At 54.3% G+C, this 17,113-nt stretch overlaps 1 protein-coding gene across 1 annotated transcript; it reads right to left on the reverse strand.

Moving 5' to 3' along the window:
- Positions 1 to 1,006: 1,006 nt before the first annotated feature.
- Positions 1,007 to 16,738, reverse strand: FXYD5 (FXYD domain containing ion transport regulator 5). Its single transcript, XM_056136558.1, has 9 exons — positions 16,646 to 16,738; positions 15,932 to 15,992; positions 13,756 to 13,833; positions 13,040 to 13,096; positions 9,859 to 9,939; positions 6,461 to 6,529; positions 5,212 to 5,250; positions 5,028 to 5,102; positions 1,007 to 1,309 (listed from the first exon to the last, which is right to left on the reverse strand). The coding sequence occupies exons 2-9, from the start codon at positions 15,990 to 15,992 to the stop codon at positions 1,260 to 1,262; spliced, it is 510 nt and encodes a 169-aa protein (XP_055992533.1). The 5' UTR covers positions 16,646 to 16,738; the 3' UTR covers positions 1,007 to 1,259.
- Positions 16,739 to 17,113: the final 375 nt, after the last annotated feature.

The raw sequence follows: 17,113 nt of genomic DNA on the forward strand, positions 1-17,113 counted from the left end.
TACTTTCATTTCTGTTTCATGACTTATGGTTGGAATCATTTACGCCACCCACAGTCCCTTGAACTGCTTTGTAACCTGTGAATGAGCTGAGAAGCCAGGAGTTTGTGAAACTGTTATGCAACCACTTGGGAACAAGACTTTGTCCTTTGCTTAGGGACAATGACCCTCAACCCTGGACTGAGGCCCTGTCCTGAGCCCTCCACGGTGGGGGCTGCTCAGGTCTAATCTGCCAGTGGGTTGGAAGCCCCGGGGCCTACAGGAAATAACCCTGAGGCCCACGGCCCTTCTAGACCATGATCTGGGCACTTGGGTCCCTGGAATTCCTGAGTCCACTGAGGGCCCACGTGGTTCTGGTGGGTGCACCTTAGCCCACGGGTATCTCCAAGATTTGTGGCACCTACAGGGTGTGGATGGTGTTTGGCTATGCAGGCGCCTCTCCCCCTTCATGTATGTGAGGTCCCTGGCAATGCTGGGGAACCTAGAGTGGGAACGAAAGCGGGGAATATGGTCCAGGGAACACTCTTTGCACTTGCCCAGTTCCCAATGCTACCTCCATGTTAGGCGAGCTGGTGGGGGTCCCTCGGTCCCCAGCAAGGCTAGTGCTTCTACAACTGCCCCAGGGCTAGCCCAGGCCCTCTCAGTGTCCCCCCTCCAAACTCACCCACTCAGCCCAGAGGGCCTTGTTCACAGGTACCCCCACCTGGGTTTTTTTTCTTTTGGGGTCACACCTGGAGATGCTCAGGGGTTACTCCTGGCTCTGCACTCAGGAATCACCCCTGGCAGTGCTCAGGGGACCATATGGGATGCTGGGGATTGAACCCAGGTTGGCTGCATGCAAGGCAAATGCCCTCTCCACTGTGCTATGGCTCCACACACCCCCTTCCCACCTGGGTTCTTGAGTGTGTGACTTCCTCCCCTTATTCCTTAGGGACCCTCTCTCCAGATCCTGCCACTTTCTTCCATCAGAAAGGATTAGAGTCCACAGAGTTTTATTTATTTATTTATTTTTTGTCTCTACAGAATAACTTGGGGGAGGGGCCAGGCCCAGGGTGCAGAGCAGACTTGTGGGGACGGGGTTCCTCGGGTCTCTGGCCCTGCCTCAGGATCCATCCATGTCTTCCCAGGTGGGCAGGGCTTCACTGACCACGGGGGTCTCAGGCGGGCAGGGGGAGCTGGGAGCTGGGCATGGTGAACTGGCAGGGCCCAGTTGCTCTGGGGGTGCCCATTGGATGGTCGGTCCTCGATGCCAGTGGATGGACTCACCTGCGGTTCTTCCGGCACAGCTGGGGCAGACGTCTACACTTGCCACCTGTGGGGGCATCAGTGTGAAGCTGGATGGCGCAGATTGTGGGGTACTGTGGGACACCCATGGATCCCGCCTTCCAGAAGCTCCACTCCTGGCCAGTGACCAGAGGCAGAAAATGGGGAGCCAGGGTGGGGTCAACCCTCCCCAGGACCTCCCTGAATCATACCCCCCCCCGCAGGTGCCTTTGTCAACCCCTTAGCCTCGTCTGCATGGTTTACTGTTCAACAGACAAGCACTTATTATGTACCTCCTGTGTGCCCTGGGCCCAGGGATAAGAAAGGAGTCAACTCAGACCAGCATGGGGGTCGGGGGGGAGGGCTCAGGCAAAGGCTGCATGCAAAGGAGAAGCAAGGAGGGGCCTCATCGAGGCCCCATTGGAGCAAAGAGCTGAAGGGCACCTCATGGGCATCTGGAACTCCCATAGCAGGCAGAGGGAACAGCCTGTGCAAAGGCCCTGAGGCAGAAGGGTCAGCTCTCAGGCCAGCAGAGAGGCTGAACTGGATAATGAGGAGGGGGACTTCAGAGTACAGCACCCACTGATTCCTGGGTACCCTTGTGCTGCCCCCTCTACTTCTCCAGTCTCATCACCTCTGTTCTCCACCAGCCATGCCACCCTCACCCCACTGTTGCCACCACAAGCTTCCCTCTTTCCTGGCTGGGGGCTGCACCCCTCTGCTCCCTCCAGCTGCTCTCTACTCCCCCCATCAGCAGGCATCACCTCAATTTTACCTCTTCTGAGGAAGCACATCCCGTCAACCCTCCCCAGTTCGCATTTCCCCTTTGTTCTCCACCCAGTGCACCTGGCTCTGGCTCTCCCTCCGCTCTGCACTTTGGTGCGTTTCCCTCACAATGGTCAACTCCCCAAGGACCTGAGCCCAGCCTCACACACTCAGCAGGGCACAGAGCTGGCACTCCCAAGGGTCTGTCACTTAAAAGCCCCACAGTTGATCTTCAGTCTCTGCCCTCACCAGACCTGGGGCTGGGCCTTCCCTGGACCTTAGGTTCTGTGTGAGCCTGGGGAGTCTCTTGGGTCTCTGAGCCTCACTATCCCCACCGGGAATGGGACCACCGAAGAGTGCAGCCGCAGTGCTGGGCCCCCCTCAAGCCTGCTCAAGTTAGCAACAGCTGAGGTGGAAAAGAAGGCCTGAGGAAGGCGCAGGACGAGAGCAATGAAACTGTCAGTGACCCAGCCCAGCTGAGCTTGAAACTGGGCAAGGAACCTGCGTTTGACTTAATCACAGCACTAAAAAAAAAAAAGTATCTTTTCCTGTGCAGTTCACACCCTTCAGTGTGGGGCCATGCAGAAGCCATGCAGGGCCTGCGTGCTACCCCTTGGGCCTTGCTTCTCTCAGTCTGCTTTTTCCTTTTTCTTTTTGGGTCACACACAGCGATGTACTCCTAGCAGTGCTCAGGGGACCATATGGGATGCTGGGAATCAAACCCGGGTTAGCTGTGTGCAAGGCAAACGCCCTATCCACTATGCTATTGCTCCAGCCCCCCTCAGCCTGCATTTTAAAAGCTGCTCTGGGGCCTGGAGAGATAGGACAGTGGGGAGGGGAATTGCCTTGCACGTGCCCGATTTAGGGTCAACCCCTGCACCCCCTATGATATCACCCCCCCCATCCCGCTACCAGCCAACAGGAAGCAAATCCTGAGCACAGAGCCAGGAGTAAGCCCTGGGCACCACTGAGTGTGCTCCCCCCTCCCCCCGCAAATAAACAAACAAGCCATTATAAATCAGGGACTCTACTTCTTATCCCCATTCAGCTGCCTTCTTAGCATGCCATGTCCCCCAGAGGCTGACCCGAGAGGCCACACCTCGGGCCCCTGACAGGGAGGAAAGAGCAGAGGAGAGTCCCTGCTGGTGGGGTTACAAGGAAGCAGCAGCAGCAAACCTCCCTGGGAACACTATTCCTGCCCAGGAGCACCCTCACCCGACCCTGCCCGTCTCTTCTCTCATCAGGCCCCCACATTGCCCGCCCACCCCTTCAGGGCCCCGTTATTGCTAGTCTCGGGTGCTGCATCACCCCATCACCGAAAAGTCCCTCAGAAAATCTCAGATGACAAGGACAGTAGAGACAAGGGCCAGGAAGATTGCTCCACAGTTGGAAGCCTGTCTCATGAGTGGGGGGAGAGAGAAGGCAGCTGGGATAGAGAAGGGACCACTAAGTAAGTGGGGGATCGCTCGGGATGGGGGATATGTGCTGAAAGTGGATAAAGGACCAAGCGTGATGGCCTCTCAGTATCTGCAAACCACAGTGCCCAGAAGGAGAGAGAGAGTCAGAGGGAAATTGTCTGACATGGAGGCAGAGAGAGGGATCGGATTGGGGGATGGGGGGAATGCGAGGGATACTGGGAACATTGGTGATGGAAAACGTACATTGATGGAGGGATGGATGTTCAATTGTTGTATGACTGAAACTCAAATATGAAAGTTTTGTAACTGTAGCTCATGATGATTCAATTAAAAAAGAAAAGAAAATCTTTTTTTTTTTGTTTGTTTGTGTGTCACACCCAAAGATACACAGGGGTTGCTCCTGGCTCTGCACTCAGGAATCACCCCTGGCGGTGTTCAGGGCACCATGTGGGATGCCGGGAATCGAACCCGGGTCAGCCACATGCAAGGCAAACGCCCTACCCACTGTGCTATTGCTCCAGCCCCCCAAGAGAAGAAAATCTTGATAAGCCTTTGAGGGCCCCTCTGCCACCTGCCACAGCTCTGATCCTGCCATGCACCTCCCAACCCCAGGAGAACTCTGGGAAGAGAGGCCGCTGCTAGCCCAGGCCCAGAGCTTGCACAACTGAGGCACGTGTGTCTGGGGGAGGTTTCTCTCTGGGTAAGGTCACCTCTTTCACCCTCAGTCTCAGACACTTCTCACGTCCCCATCTGGTGTGATATTAACTCAGAAATGCCCCCCTTTCTCTACCCCATGCCCTTTGAACATGACAGTGTGACTCAGGCCTCCCCACAAGGTAATTTTTCTCTCTCCATCCACTTCCTACTCCCACTAAATGACTGGCTTGGCCAACAGAACAAGACAGAAATGCCAACAGCCAAAATAATGGTAGTGGGAAGGTATCACGGCGGCGGAATTGCTATGGGAATACTGAATGGAATAAACCACCATGAACAACTTTATAAAAATAAAATTAAATTTTAAAAAAATGCCACCAGCCAATTTCGAGACCTCCTTTCACTGTCTCACAGACCCCCTGCCCCCACCCACACTGGAACAAGCTCAGGGGAGCCTACTGTGGGATAAGACCATCAGGTGAAGACCCCACGTGCCCTAGAAGCAGCAACACCCCCCCAAAGCCCAGTGACCAGAATCTGACCTCGGATACAAGAATAAGCCCAACAGTGAACAGAACAACCACCCTGCTGAGGCTGGCTAATCTTTTTTTTTTTCCCCTTTTTGGGTCACACCTGGCAATGCACAGGGATTACTCCTGGCTCTGCACTCAGAAATTACTCCTGGCAATGCTCAAGTGACCACAGGGAATGTGGGAATCAAACCCGAGTCGGCCACAAGCAAGGCAAACGCCCTACCCGCCGTGCTGTGGCTCCAGCCCCTGGCTAATCTTTCTGAATCCAGCCCTGCTTCGCTGAAGCAACCTTGCCCAGAGGCCTTGAGAAGCCATTCCTCTGAGGAGAGCAAGCCAAGGTTTGTCCCCGCCTCCCTCTGTCTGGGTGCCCCTCCTGCCCAGCGCCCCTTCTCACTGGTGAGAATGACGATGCCCGTGATGAAGAGCACAGCTGCGATCAACAAACCCCGCTTCCGGAGAGTATACTCATCTGCAGGGAGGAAACCAGAGGAAGTTGATGAGAGGAACCAGCACCCTCCCACCCCCTCGCCCCCTACCTACCCACCTCCACCCACCACATCCTGCCCGAGGTGACTTACCGTAGTAGAAGGGAGTGTTCTCCCTGGGAGTCGGAGGGCCTAGACGTGGGGTGAGGTGGAATTGAGCAGAAGTTTTCGGGGGAAATCACAGAACAGCAGAGTCGGGGGGAGAAGGAAGGAAAACCTGCGTCTTGGCTTCAGTGCAGATGGAATAAAGCCCCAAGTCCTCCCCTGGCATGCAAGCTGGCTCCCCTCACCTTCTCACTCTCGCTCACCTACGGTGCCTCTGGCCCACGAGCTGTCCTGCTGGTGACATATCAGACCAGTCACACCGCAGGACCTTGGCCCTGGCTACATCCTCGGGCTGCGGCATCCTTTCTCAGACTGCCACACAATGGTCCTCTCCTCTCCTTCCCAGGAAGCCCTCCTTGGCAGAAAAGCTCTCGGCTACTCTCTCACCCTAAATCAAGATTCCTCTTTCTCCATAGCAATGTATTACAGCTGAGGGACAGTGACCACGATTCTTATTTGCTATCTTTCTCCCCTCGCTTTGTTCCAGGGAAGAGCCTTCTTTCTAGTTCACTGCTGTATTCCTAATACCATGTGCCTGGCACACAGCAGGTACTCCATAACTATTCTTTTTTTTTTTTTTTTGCATCACACCCGGTGATGCACAGGGGTTACTCCTGGCTCATGCACTCAAGAATTACTCCTAGTCGAGCTCGGGGGACCATATGGTATGCTGGGAATCAAACCCGGGTTGGCCACGTGCAAAGCAAACGCCCTACCCGCTGTGCTATTGCTCCAGCCCCCACCATAACTGTTCTGAATGAATGAGTAACTGAATTCTCTATGCGGCCCCCGGGGATGTCATTGCTATCTGTTCACTGATGGCCAGGGTGGAATATAAGCATGTGATGGGGAGATCCAGGGACTCCTACATGCGAAGGTCTCTGCTGACACCAAACTAATCTGAGATGCCAGGGCAAGTCAAGCTGAGAATAGGAGAACCGCCCAGCTGAGCCCAGATGAACTGCAGACTTCCAAACTACAGAGCCGAGAGCTAAATAAACGGTTGTCATCCTAAGCCACTGCTTGGTACCAGCAGTCTCACTTAGGCATCAATTCATCAATTCTGTCATTGATTTCGCAGTTGACCCAGCACCCAGCCTCTCCCAAGCATTAAGCCATGCATCCACTTAGCACACATTCACTGAGGACGGTGCAGGGCTGGGCAGTATTCCAGGTGCTAGAAATGCACAGGGGGTAGGGGATTGTCTGCTTCAAGTCTGGGAAGGGACTTACTGACCGGTTGGCCTGTCGTCACGGTCCTTCAGGATGATCCTGAATGGGACTCGTGTCGGGGAGCGTGTGGGGCCTTCGGTGGAGCAGCAGATGATGAGGGGCCGGGAAGAGCAGTGGGAACAGAACAAAGAGAATCAATGAACACTGGGTGCCTGGGAGAAGCCTCTTGCGCACCCCCATCCAGTCCATGTGTGGGCAGAGATAAGGGGTGAGGGGTCACTCCCCCCAAAGCAGCAGGAACAGCAGGTGCGACTATATTGAAAAAAGCCTGCTCTCTTAAGTTAAAACCCACTACCCAACCTCTGAGGAGCCCCTGGCCCCTCTCTTAGGACTTCTGAGACCACCCCAGAATCAATCTAGGAAATGAAAGGTCACATCTGCCAGAGGGCCTGCAGAGTGGAGAGAGTTGTTATCAAACATGGAATGTCACCTCTCCCCCAGACCAAAAATACCAGTGTAGGGCTGGAGGAAAGCACAGCAGGTAGGGTGTTTGCCTTGCACGCGGCTGACCCGGGTTCGATTCCCAGCATCCCATATGGTCCCCCGAGCACCGCCCGGAATAATTCCTGAGTGCAGAGCCAGGAGTGAGCCCTGTGCATTGCCAGGTATGACCCAAAAAGAAAAAAAAAAACAGCATATTTCCCGTTCTTGCCCCCCTCAAAGTCCATGGTCCAGTCCGAAGAAAACACAGGCAGATGTGTCCCCAGCAAATTACCCCCTACAGTAACCCCCATGAAAAGCCAACAAGTGGAACCCCAAGCTCCCAGGCCTCCCAGCACCTCAAACCTGATGGAACCGACAGCCAGTGATTAGAAGAGACCCAGGAAAGCCTTATCCCAAAGGGACTGCACTCAGCACCATCAACAGAGAGGGGGCAAAGAGGGGCCCAATGTTGGGTGGCTCACATCCCAGCTCTCCTACGTTAGGCTGTGTGGCACAGGACTAGCTGAGTGACCTCTCTGAGCCTCCGTTTCCTTCTCTAAAACACGGGGATACAGAACAGAGGGATACTACACCAGGTAAGTCACTTGCCTTGCACACAGCCCCCCGGGTTCTATTCCAGGCATCCCCTATAGTCCTGAACGCAGAGCCAGGAGTAAGCCTTGAGCACCACCAGGTGAGGCTCAAAAAGTAAAACAACATAAAACAGAGGGCTGGAGAGCTAGTACAGTGGACAGGGCACTTGATTGCACATAGCCAAATCGGGTTCGATCCCCGGCATCACATATGGTCTCCCGAATTACTCCCACAGAACCAGGAGTAACCCCTGAACATTACTGGGTGTGACCCAAGAGCAAAAACAAAATAAAATGGAAAAACAGCTGTTTCCCAATCTCAGGAGTGCTCGTGAGCACTGCACGCTTCGAATCCATGCAAACGCAGACCAGGGTCCTGCACGGGATGAAACACAGCAGTCGCTGTTGTTGTTTGCTGTTATTATGACTGACTGGCACCCTCTCTTCCGAGAGCAGCCCCCCACTTTCTGCTCCAGCTTCACTGCGCCCTCAGTGTCTCCCAATAACCCAGCCACCAGGGGGCGCACATGATCAGTCTCACCCTACTCTGGGACCCTGAGCAGACCAGTGATGGGGTGCAGGGGTGGAGGGAGATGGTGGGGCCACAACTCCAGGAGGGGAGAAGCAAGCATGGAGGCGGGAGAGAGGCTGTGGGGCCTGGGAGCTGTGACTCCCAGTGACCTCAAGGCTCCACGGTCCCCACCACCCTTCTGCCATGTACCACAGGGAGTATTACTAAGCAACACTAAGTGACTTGGGTACGGGCGCTGGGTAAGTGAATTCTGAGTAATTCATAGTGAATGTAGGGCAAGTGAATTTAGAAAAATTTTCAGTGGGGAAGTACAGACCCTCCCTCCCGTAACCTTGACCCCATGACACTATTCCTGTGTGCTGTAAAACGGGTTTCATTGATTCCATCAGAATGAGAAAGTGGTGATGACGTCAGTGTTCTTGTACAGCACCCAGACTGTGCAACCGTGCCTGCATTTCAGCCTGTGAGAAGCGAAGTCACAGGACACTGAAGTGGGGGCCGCTCCCCAGAAATGGATCCTCTCAGGACTAGAGTGATAGTAAAGCGGGGAGGGTGCTTGCCTTTCACGCAGTTGACCTGAGTTTGATCCCTACCACCTCAGAGGGTCCCCCCAAATCCCCCAGGAGTGATCCCTGAGCACCGAGCCAGGAGTAAGCCCTGAGCACCGCTGGGTGTGGCCGCCAAACAAAAACAAAACAAACAAGGAGATGGATGGTCTCACTGCCATTAGCTGGGCTCATTTCACGCCTGCCCCTCTCCTACGTCTCTCTCCAGACAGTGACCTCCCCCAGGAGGTCTTCATCTGTGTGGTCCAAGCAGGGTGGATCCCCACTCTCCAACCCTGGGTGGGGTGGGACCGGGTGAGGTAGGGCATGAGGCTTGGGTCTGACCAGTCAGCAGTCAATTTTCCAGCTTCCCAGGGGCCAGACATGGCCGTGTGACTCTAGCTGGACCCATTCGAATTAGGGTAAGGCCTCAGGGCTGTAGATAAAGAGATGTTATCTCACTGTTCAAGTCCTGGGCTGAACTTGGAAGTAGGAGACCATCACTAGCACCAGGAGGGGGGAGCTGCTTGAGAATAGGGCCAACAGGGCTAAGACAGGGAGCAGATCAGCAAGTCAACGATAGTAGCAGGGTTTGTGCTCCTTGATCCAGCCATGCCTGAAAGCAGTCCTCTGGCCTTTGCAGAACAGGCAGCACCTGTTGCTGTTCTTGCTTAAATTGATTTTTCTGCATTCTGCAAGAGCAGAGCTCCTGGAGTCGGAGTGATAGTATAGGAGGTAGGGCATTTGCCTTGTACACGGCTGACCTGGGTTCGATCCCCAGCATCCCATATGGTCCCCCAAGCACCGCCAGGAGTAATTCCTGAGTGCAGAGCCAGGAGTAACCTCTGAGCATTGCTGGGTGTGACCCAAAAAAGATAAGAAAGGAAGGAAGGAAGGAAGGAAGGAAGGAAGGAAGGAAGGAAGGAAGGAAGGCGGAAGGAAGGAAGGAAAGAAAGAAAGAAAGAAAGAAAGAAAGAAAGAAAGAAAGAAAGAAAGAAAGAAAGAAAGAAAGAGTAAAGCTTCTGGTCTCAGGAGAACTTACCCACTAGCACCCGCCCTGTGAAGGGCTCCAAACTAGACATTCTTCTTAAGGACACTCACCACAAACAACAGTTATTAAACTGGCAGCTGTGTTTCACTATTTCCCAAGCGCCATCGACCACAAAACAAAACACGTTTCTGAAAATCTGCTAACAGTTCCCCTGTCGGGTGCTCTGAGAAACACGCTGTGGGGAAATGCAGCCCCAGATGGAAAGTCCAACGATTTTCCCAGGAGGCTGTTCCCAGTGACAAACGCTACCTTCCATACCTTCCACGTGTCTCTGGTCTGAGCCTGCAGGTGTTGCTCGAAGGACATCGTCTCCAGTCGGACTCTGCTTCTGGGTGGTTTCTGCACAGGTCATAAGAACCAGGAGAGAAAAATAGAGGATGGGTGACAGGCAGCCCCACACAACAGCAAACACCCCCGGCCCTCCTCCCCCATAGGTCAGACAAGACCTCCAAGTATCAGTGAGTCTGGGAAAGGAGGCAGAGCTGTCTCGTAACTGGGCACCCCATTGCCCAAGTGGTTTAGAAAACAAACGTCAGAGCCCTGAGGCATAGCTCAGTGTCTAAACGCATTTGCCCTGCAAGCATAAAACCATGAGTGTGATCCCAGCATTGCCCACTTGCACAAAGTTGTCCTCTCGGCTCTATGTCTGGGACCCCAGAGACTCAACCCCCAGAGTCTGTGGTCTCCCGAATATGGCCAGGCGTGTGCCAAACCCCACCCTGCAGACATTTCAACAGCAGCCACAGAGAAAAAGGAAGGGAAACTTCTTTTTTCATTTTATTTAAAAAATAAATAATAAATGTTGGTGTCCCCTGTGCCACAGTGTTGATCTGGCGTTTTGGTTTTTGATTTGGTCTTGTTTTGGGGTCCACAACCAGCAGTGCTCAGAGCTTATTCCTAGCTCTGAGCTTGTGGATCATTCCTAGTGAGCTCAGAAGACCACATGGGATTCTGGGATTGAACCCAGGTTGCATGCAAGGCAAATGCTCTCCCCACTGTACTATCGCTCGAGCCCCTGTGTCATAGGGCTAAAAGCTGGGGACTAGAGCCAGCATCCGGGACTCTGACCAGCTGTATCTCTGCCTTGCCCCCCAGGAGATCCTCTGAGCTCCCATTTCCTTCTCTGTAGAGTAGGTATAGTGGTGTGTGTGCGTGGGAATCAAATGGGTGAACGCAGGTTAGAGATTTGAGTTTGATGGGCATTTAAGAGCTGTTTGCCCAGGAGGTGGAAGAAAGGCACTTGGTGGCACTGTGTATAGCAGAAAGAACTGCAAGCTCTCTGATGCTCGTGGAGAGGGACTGGCTTCAGGAATCCCACCCCAACCCCTCCACAGAAAACCACGGGCTATCAGAGAGAGCAAGTCAAGTTCCTGCTTTCTTTCTTTTATTTTATTTTCTTTCTTTTTTTTTAAATTTTTTTTTACTCTTTGGGTCACACTTAGCGATGCAAAGGGGTTACTCCTGGCTTTGTACTCAGGAATTACTCCCGGCGGTGCTCAGGGGACCATATGGGATGCTGGGGATCGAACCTGGGTCGGCCGCGTACAAAGCAAACGCCCTACCCACTGTACTATCGCTCCAGCCCTCCAAGTTCCTGCTTCCAAATGTTTGTTCTATAAAAAAGTTAAGCAGGGTCTGAAGAAATGTATCATGGGGAGGGCATTTGTCTTGAACATGGCCAAACCAGGCTCAATTCCCCAGGGCCCCATGTGATCCTCCAAGTTCTGCCAGGAGTGATTCCTGGGCCCAGAGCCAGGAGTAAACCCTATGCATCACCAGGTGTGGTCAGAAAAATAAGGCAGAACAAAAAGAAAAAATACAAATAAAACAAAACAAAGCACGTCATTGCACTCATACAAATGCACGTCCAGCCAGTGCATTTTCTTCAATAATTCCCGTGAGTTATAGCATCACCCACACCCCACCCCAGTTCCGGCCTCAAAGACTGGGGAGAGAATAGGATGGGAACAAAAGAACTTAGTCTCACCTGCAATAGCTATATTATTTTCATGGGGAACATACGCACTGCTCTAGCACAATAAAGGAAAATTGAAAAGCACTTTTAAACAAAATTTATTTTGGAGTCACACCTGCCTGGGTCTGGAGTGACAGCACAGCGGGTAGGGCATTTGCCTTGCACGCAGCCGGCTAGCCGACCTGGGTTCGATTCCTCCGCCCCTCTCGGAGATACCGGCAAGCTACTGAGAGTATCTCACCCACATGGCAAAGCCTGGCAAGCTACCCGTGACGTATTCAATATGCCAAACACAGTAACAAGTGTCACAATGAAGACGTTACTGGGCCCGCTCAAGCAAATCGATGAACAACAGGAGGACAGTGCTACCGTGCACACCTGTCTGTTATCAGGGGCTACTCCCAGTTCTGTGCTCATAGGTCACTACTGGCAGTGCTCAGGGGACCATGCCATGTCAGGAATCAAGCCTGACCCACTCGCTCCGGCCCCTAAATTGAACAATTTAGACACATGTGGATTTTAAATTGTGCACAACTGAAGCTTATGTGTTATAATGCAGCATTACTGCAATGAGGGGGGAATATAAAAATGGTATTAAGGAAAGAAACAGGGGCCCGGACTGATAGTATAATAGGTAGGGTGCTTCTCAATGTGGTTGACCTAGATTTAATCCCTGGTACCACATATGACCTGGTTACTGTCCAAGTGATCCTGAGCACAGAACCAAAAGTAAGTCCTGAGCATAGCCACTTGTGGCTCAAAACCAAAAAGAAAATAGACAAAACTAAAAAATATAAATGAAGAAGGGGGGAAAGAAAGGAAGGAACAAAGGAACAAGGAAAGAAGGAATGAAAGAAGAAGTCAGGGAGAGAGGGAGGAGACATGAAAACCCAGTTTTGTCATAGCAAAACTGTCAAGGAAAAAACATTAATAAGTAGCTATGGTGGGGGTGGAGAAGGTGTAAGAATTAAGGATACCTTTTTTCCCTTCCAAAGAGAAAAGCAGCTGAATTGTTTTAAAATGTTTAAATCTTTGGTCAGAGAAGCAAAGTTTAGATGGTTAACTTTGGTGTTCCTTAGGATAATGATGCATTGGTGTTGCTCACACAGTTCTGGTAATTCAATGCCTGGGATAGTTAAAAAAGAAATCAAGAACAGAAAAAGATGAAAAGATGAAAGGAAGCCACAGGAAGGGCAGCCGGTGATGGGGGTGGTTAGCCTGGGTTCGGTGTAGAGCAGTTTGTTAAATCATCCATTTCTGACGGTTGGTACTTCTCCATATGCACGTTACATTTCACAATTTCAGAGATGTTCTGTTTGTTTTAATAAGTGAATGGAGTTCTCTGGTTGCCTCACCATAAAGTAAACCAGGCGGGTCAAAGCTGGGGGTGGCGGTGTGTCGGAGGGAAACAGGGAGCATGTCTGCCCCGGGCCCACCTCCCTGAGCCCACCCCTGTCCACTCACCACCAGGCTGCCGGGCGGGGGTTGGAGGTCTGGACTGCAATTCTGGGACGTCAGTGTCTGAAGTCCGGGACAGGACATTGGGGAGAAAAGAGAGAAGGTGTGGAGGTCACTCTTGGAGGTCCCCAGCAGAGCCAATGAGAGCCCAGTTTTGATGCAATGAAAATGATGTAAACAATCTGGCCTTGTGTCAATTGCCCAAATGCGTTGCCAGTATCTCTCCTGTCTCGGAACTTCCATCCCAGTGATGCCCACTCCCCTACTCTGCGCCCACCTGCCTCTGGTAAGAGCACCTGGATCACCTTTGATGAAACAGCCCTAGAGGGCACTGAACCCAAGCCTGGAATCTGGCCAATCAGCGTTCTGCGCCACAATGACCAATCACAGGCAGGCACGTGACTGAGCCTAACCAATGATAGTCAGCCCTGGGACATTCACTGGATGTCATGATGGAAAGGGAATTTTTTTTTCTTAGCAAATAAAACAGAATGCCCAAGCATCACTGGACCCAGAGAACGTGCCTGAGAATTAAGCCTCCCCAGAAAAAGCAACAAGTTTTCCGCAGCAACATTTCAGCACCTAGATCACGCCAGGCCTAATGCTCTTTCATTATTCTTCAGCTACACAGCTCCAAAAAAAAAAAAAATCACTCTTTGGTTCACACTTGAGATTTTTCTTGCTGCTGCTACTTGCAATGACAGGCACACGACGGACTTTACCTTGAACTTGAGTTTGGGAGTGAATGCTGACAGGGGCTGGGTCTCCAGGAGAAATGATTGTGTCCTTCAGTGTTTGTCCTGGGAAGTCAAGGATGTGAAGTCAGAGGAGAATGTCCTCTCACCCACACTCCCACATTCCCCACCCTTCTGTGATCTCGGGGTTAACTTAGGACGTGTTGTTGCTGGTGGGGCAGCAAGCGGCTGTTTGACCCACATGCTTTGGCGGCATCCATCTGAGATTCAGGAACTAGTCTCAAAAATGTGGATACCCAGGGCTGGAGCAGGTATAGCACAGTGGGTAGGGCGTTTGCCTTGCACGCGGTTGCCCCGGGTTCGATTCCCAGCATTCCATATGGTCCCCCAAGCACCCCCAGGAGTGATTCCTGAGTTCAGAGCCAGGAGTAACCCCTGAGCATTGCTGGGTGTGACCCAAAAAGAAAAAAAAATGCCGAACCCCTGCACTCTAGCCATGCCGTCTCTGTGGGATGAGGGAGTCAGTTCCACCTCGAGAGTCATTCAGGAACCTAGTTTTGGATGCTTCTCCCCACCTCTCCCTCACTGCGGAAATGGAGCGAGTGAAATCTACTCTCTGAGGCTCCGTGGGCTTATCTGCTGAGTGGGGGTAAATAATCAACTCACACCTCTGGGTTGTGGAGAGAGAAAGGAGATGGAAGGAGGGGAAAGAGTCTCCCCCACACTGCTTAACCTGTAGTCATTGCTGGAGAGACCCACTGCCCAGCCTGGCCCACACATCCCCTGCCCCTGGCTGGTCCCAGCCCCGTGGCCCGCCACAGTCAGAGGGGAAACCATGAACCCAAGGCAGGCAGCACCCTGCTCTCTCCCACTCTGTGTCTCCATCTTCATCCCAGTAAAAGCAAAGTCCTCACCTTGCTCATCAGTCCCCCGCCATCGGAGCCCTGCGTACCGCTTTGGCGTCCCCCCAGCTGACCCCCTCCTCAGCCCCTGGCCCTGCCGGTGGTTCTCCCGCACTCACCCCAGACCTACACGACCTGCCTGCCTTATCCTCTTGGCCCTTCCGGGGGCAGCTGTGGAAGTTTGCCTCCGACGGGTGCTTCCGGGATTCCCTGTTTGTTCCCCTTCCTTCCCTTTGTGGCCAATGTTTCTATACTGACGGGAGCTGCTTGCAGGGCTGAGCAACTAGGATTAGCACCCTGGCATGTGGGATAAAACTCAAGGCCTCAGGGGCCTCACACTGACAAAGTAGGTGATGTCTGAACTCTCCTGGGCCCCCTGACCCTCCTGTGGAAGCTACCCTCGGGTCCTACTCCTCTCTCTCTCCACAACGCTCACCACCTCCCAGCACTCCAGGTCATGGACTCACAGGTGGCATGTGGCGTCTTTCCCAGCTAGAACGCGTCGACCCATTCTAATCACTGGGTTTTTGTTTGTTTGTTTGTTTGTTTGTTTTTGTTTTTGCAGACCCAGTCAGATCCAGCACAAAATAGCTGCTTGACCAACACTGCTGAATGACTCATGAGAAGCATCTTATCAAGAGAAACGGGGTGTGTGGGATTTCAATGGCATGTACACTCTCTGTGTGGGGTTCAGGCGGGATGAATGGAATCCCAGCCGCTCTGCTGACTAACTTCTGGCACAGGCTACTTCCCTTCACAGAGCCTCAGTTTCCTCATCCATACAACGAGCTGAACCATAGAGAGCTGCTCTGAAGCCAAACTGAGCAAAGGCAGCACCTGGCAAGGGGGCACGCGTGCCCTCAACCACAGCTCTTGCTTTCAAGAAGAAAATTCTGTCGGGACGGGCAGCGGGGCAGCCTCTCTGAGGGGGCTGACTGGCCTCAGCTGGGTCTCCTCGATGCCTAGCCCGCCCCACCATCCCCCCCATTCCTACCCCGGGGATCCAGGGAGCCCAGGTTTCTGGCGGTAAAGCAGAAAACCAACAGCCACAGCCCTGCCAAGCCAAACGCCGTGAGCTCTTCCCGGGGGTGAGGCGGAGGCTGCCCAGCAGGACAGGCGCTGGCCAGACTCTGTGGAAGCAGCCGCCCTGCTCTGAGAGGCCCAAAGAGGGTCTAACGGCAGCCGCCTCCTGGGGCTGCTGGGCGGAAGCTGGGGACGCCAAGGGGGCAGCCAGTCACCTGTACCCACCCGGTGGCCTGGAGGAGGGGCTGTGGACAGGGTGGGGCAGGGGTGGACCTTACCTTCAGCCGGGACAATCAGGCCCACGAGGGTCAGCAGACACAGCCGGCGGAAGGGAGACATCTGTGGGGGCAGCAGGAACTGGGGTCGGCCAAGGCAGCCCCCCTGCCAAGCCACCCCCCAGCTTCAAGGTCACACCCCACCACCCAGCAAGGCAGACAGCTGGCTAAAGGTCCGGAGAGGGTCCCAGAACTGGGGAGGTCCAAGCGCTCCTCACTTCTCTCTCCAGGTCTCCCCCAAAAGGAGAAGCCTCAGTTGAAATTGGGGTTCCGGCAGCAACCACTGACCATCCAGAGAGGCAAAATAAATAAAAGCGGCCCCTGCTCCCCCGACCCCGGCAGGCACTTTCCCCACCACCACCACCACTACCACCACCACCCCGGGCCCCTCCGGAGCCCCGAATTAGGGGGGTGCTTCGGCGGCCCGTCCCGGGGAGCTGGAGGAGGCGGCAAAGGAGGGGCGGAGAGGAAGAGTGAGTAATAGGCTCCTGATGCAGAGGAAAAAGTGACTGGGGTGCTCAGCCGAGTCCCGGCCAGCCGAGGGGGCTGGGGAGATCCGGGTCGCGCTGCCCCGAGCCGGGCCGGGGCGAGCGGGGAGACTGAGGCAGGTGGGAGCCCGCGCGCGGTGGCGGGGACCCCCGCGGAGCGGCCGGCAGGAGCGCGCGCGCACACGGGGAGCCCCCAGGAGGCGCGCGGACCCCCGAGGTGTGGACCCACCTGAGCAGGGGCGGCGCCGGGCGGGCGGGCAGCGGACGGTGGGCGCGGCGGGCAGGGGCGGCGGGCGTGGGGCGCGGGGCGTTCGAGCCTCGTGCAGCGCCGCGGCCGGGCCGAGGGTGTGGCCAGGGGCGCGCGGGCGGGCCGGCCAGGCTCAGTCATTTCCTCTCGGGTTTCCTTTCCTGGCCGGTGGGAGCAGGGGGGGGGACACCCCGGGCGGCGGGGCGGGGCGAGGGCGGACCCCCTCGGCCCGCAGGTCTGCCTGGGTGGGGCCCGCCGGAGGAGGTGGTCGCGGAGGGATGGGGAGGGAGAGGGAGGGGGCGCTCGCAGGGGCTGGGGGTTTGCTGTGCCCACCCACCCCCATTTTGTCCCCACAGATGAGAACACACAGACAGAACAGGGGGGAAAAAACAAATGCACATTTATTAAGCTCATGACAGAGACACCGGGTGCAGGGGCAGGGAGCCTGGG

This window comes from Sorex fumeus, unplaced genomic scaffold (assembly GCF_029834395.1).
Source record: "Sorex fumeus unplaced genomic scaffold, SorFum_2.1 ptg000122l, whole genome shotgun sequence".
Lineage (NCBI taxonomy): Eukaryota > Metazoa > Chordata > Mammalia > Eulipotyphla > Soricidae > Sorex > Sorex fumeus.

Coding starts and splice junctions, on each gene's coding strand:
- FXYD5 (XM_056136558.1), bottom strand. CDS start 15,992: ATGTCTCCCTTCCGCCGGCTGTGTCTGCTGACCCTCGTGGGCCTGATT. Junction 13,834..15,931: donor CCTGATTGTCCCGGCTGAAG/GTAAGGTCCACC, acceptor TTGACTTCCCAG/GACAAACACTGAAGGACACA. Junction 1,310..5,027: donor GGGCATCGTCATTCTCACCA/GTGAGAAGGGGC, acceptor ATGCCCCCACAG/GTGGCAAGTGTAGACGTCTG.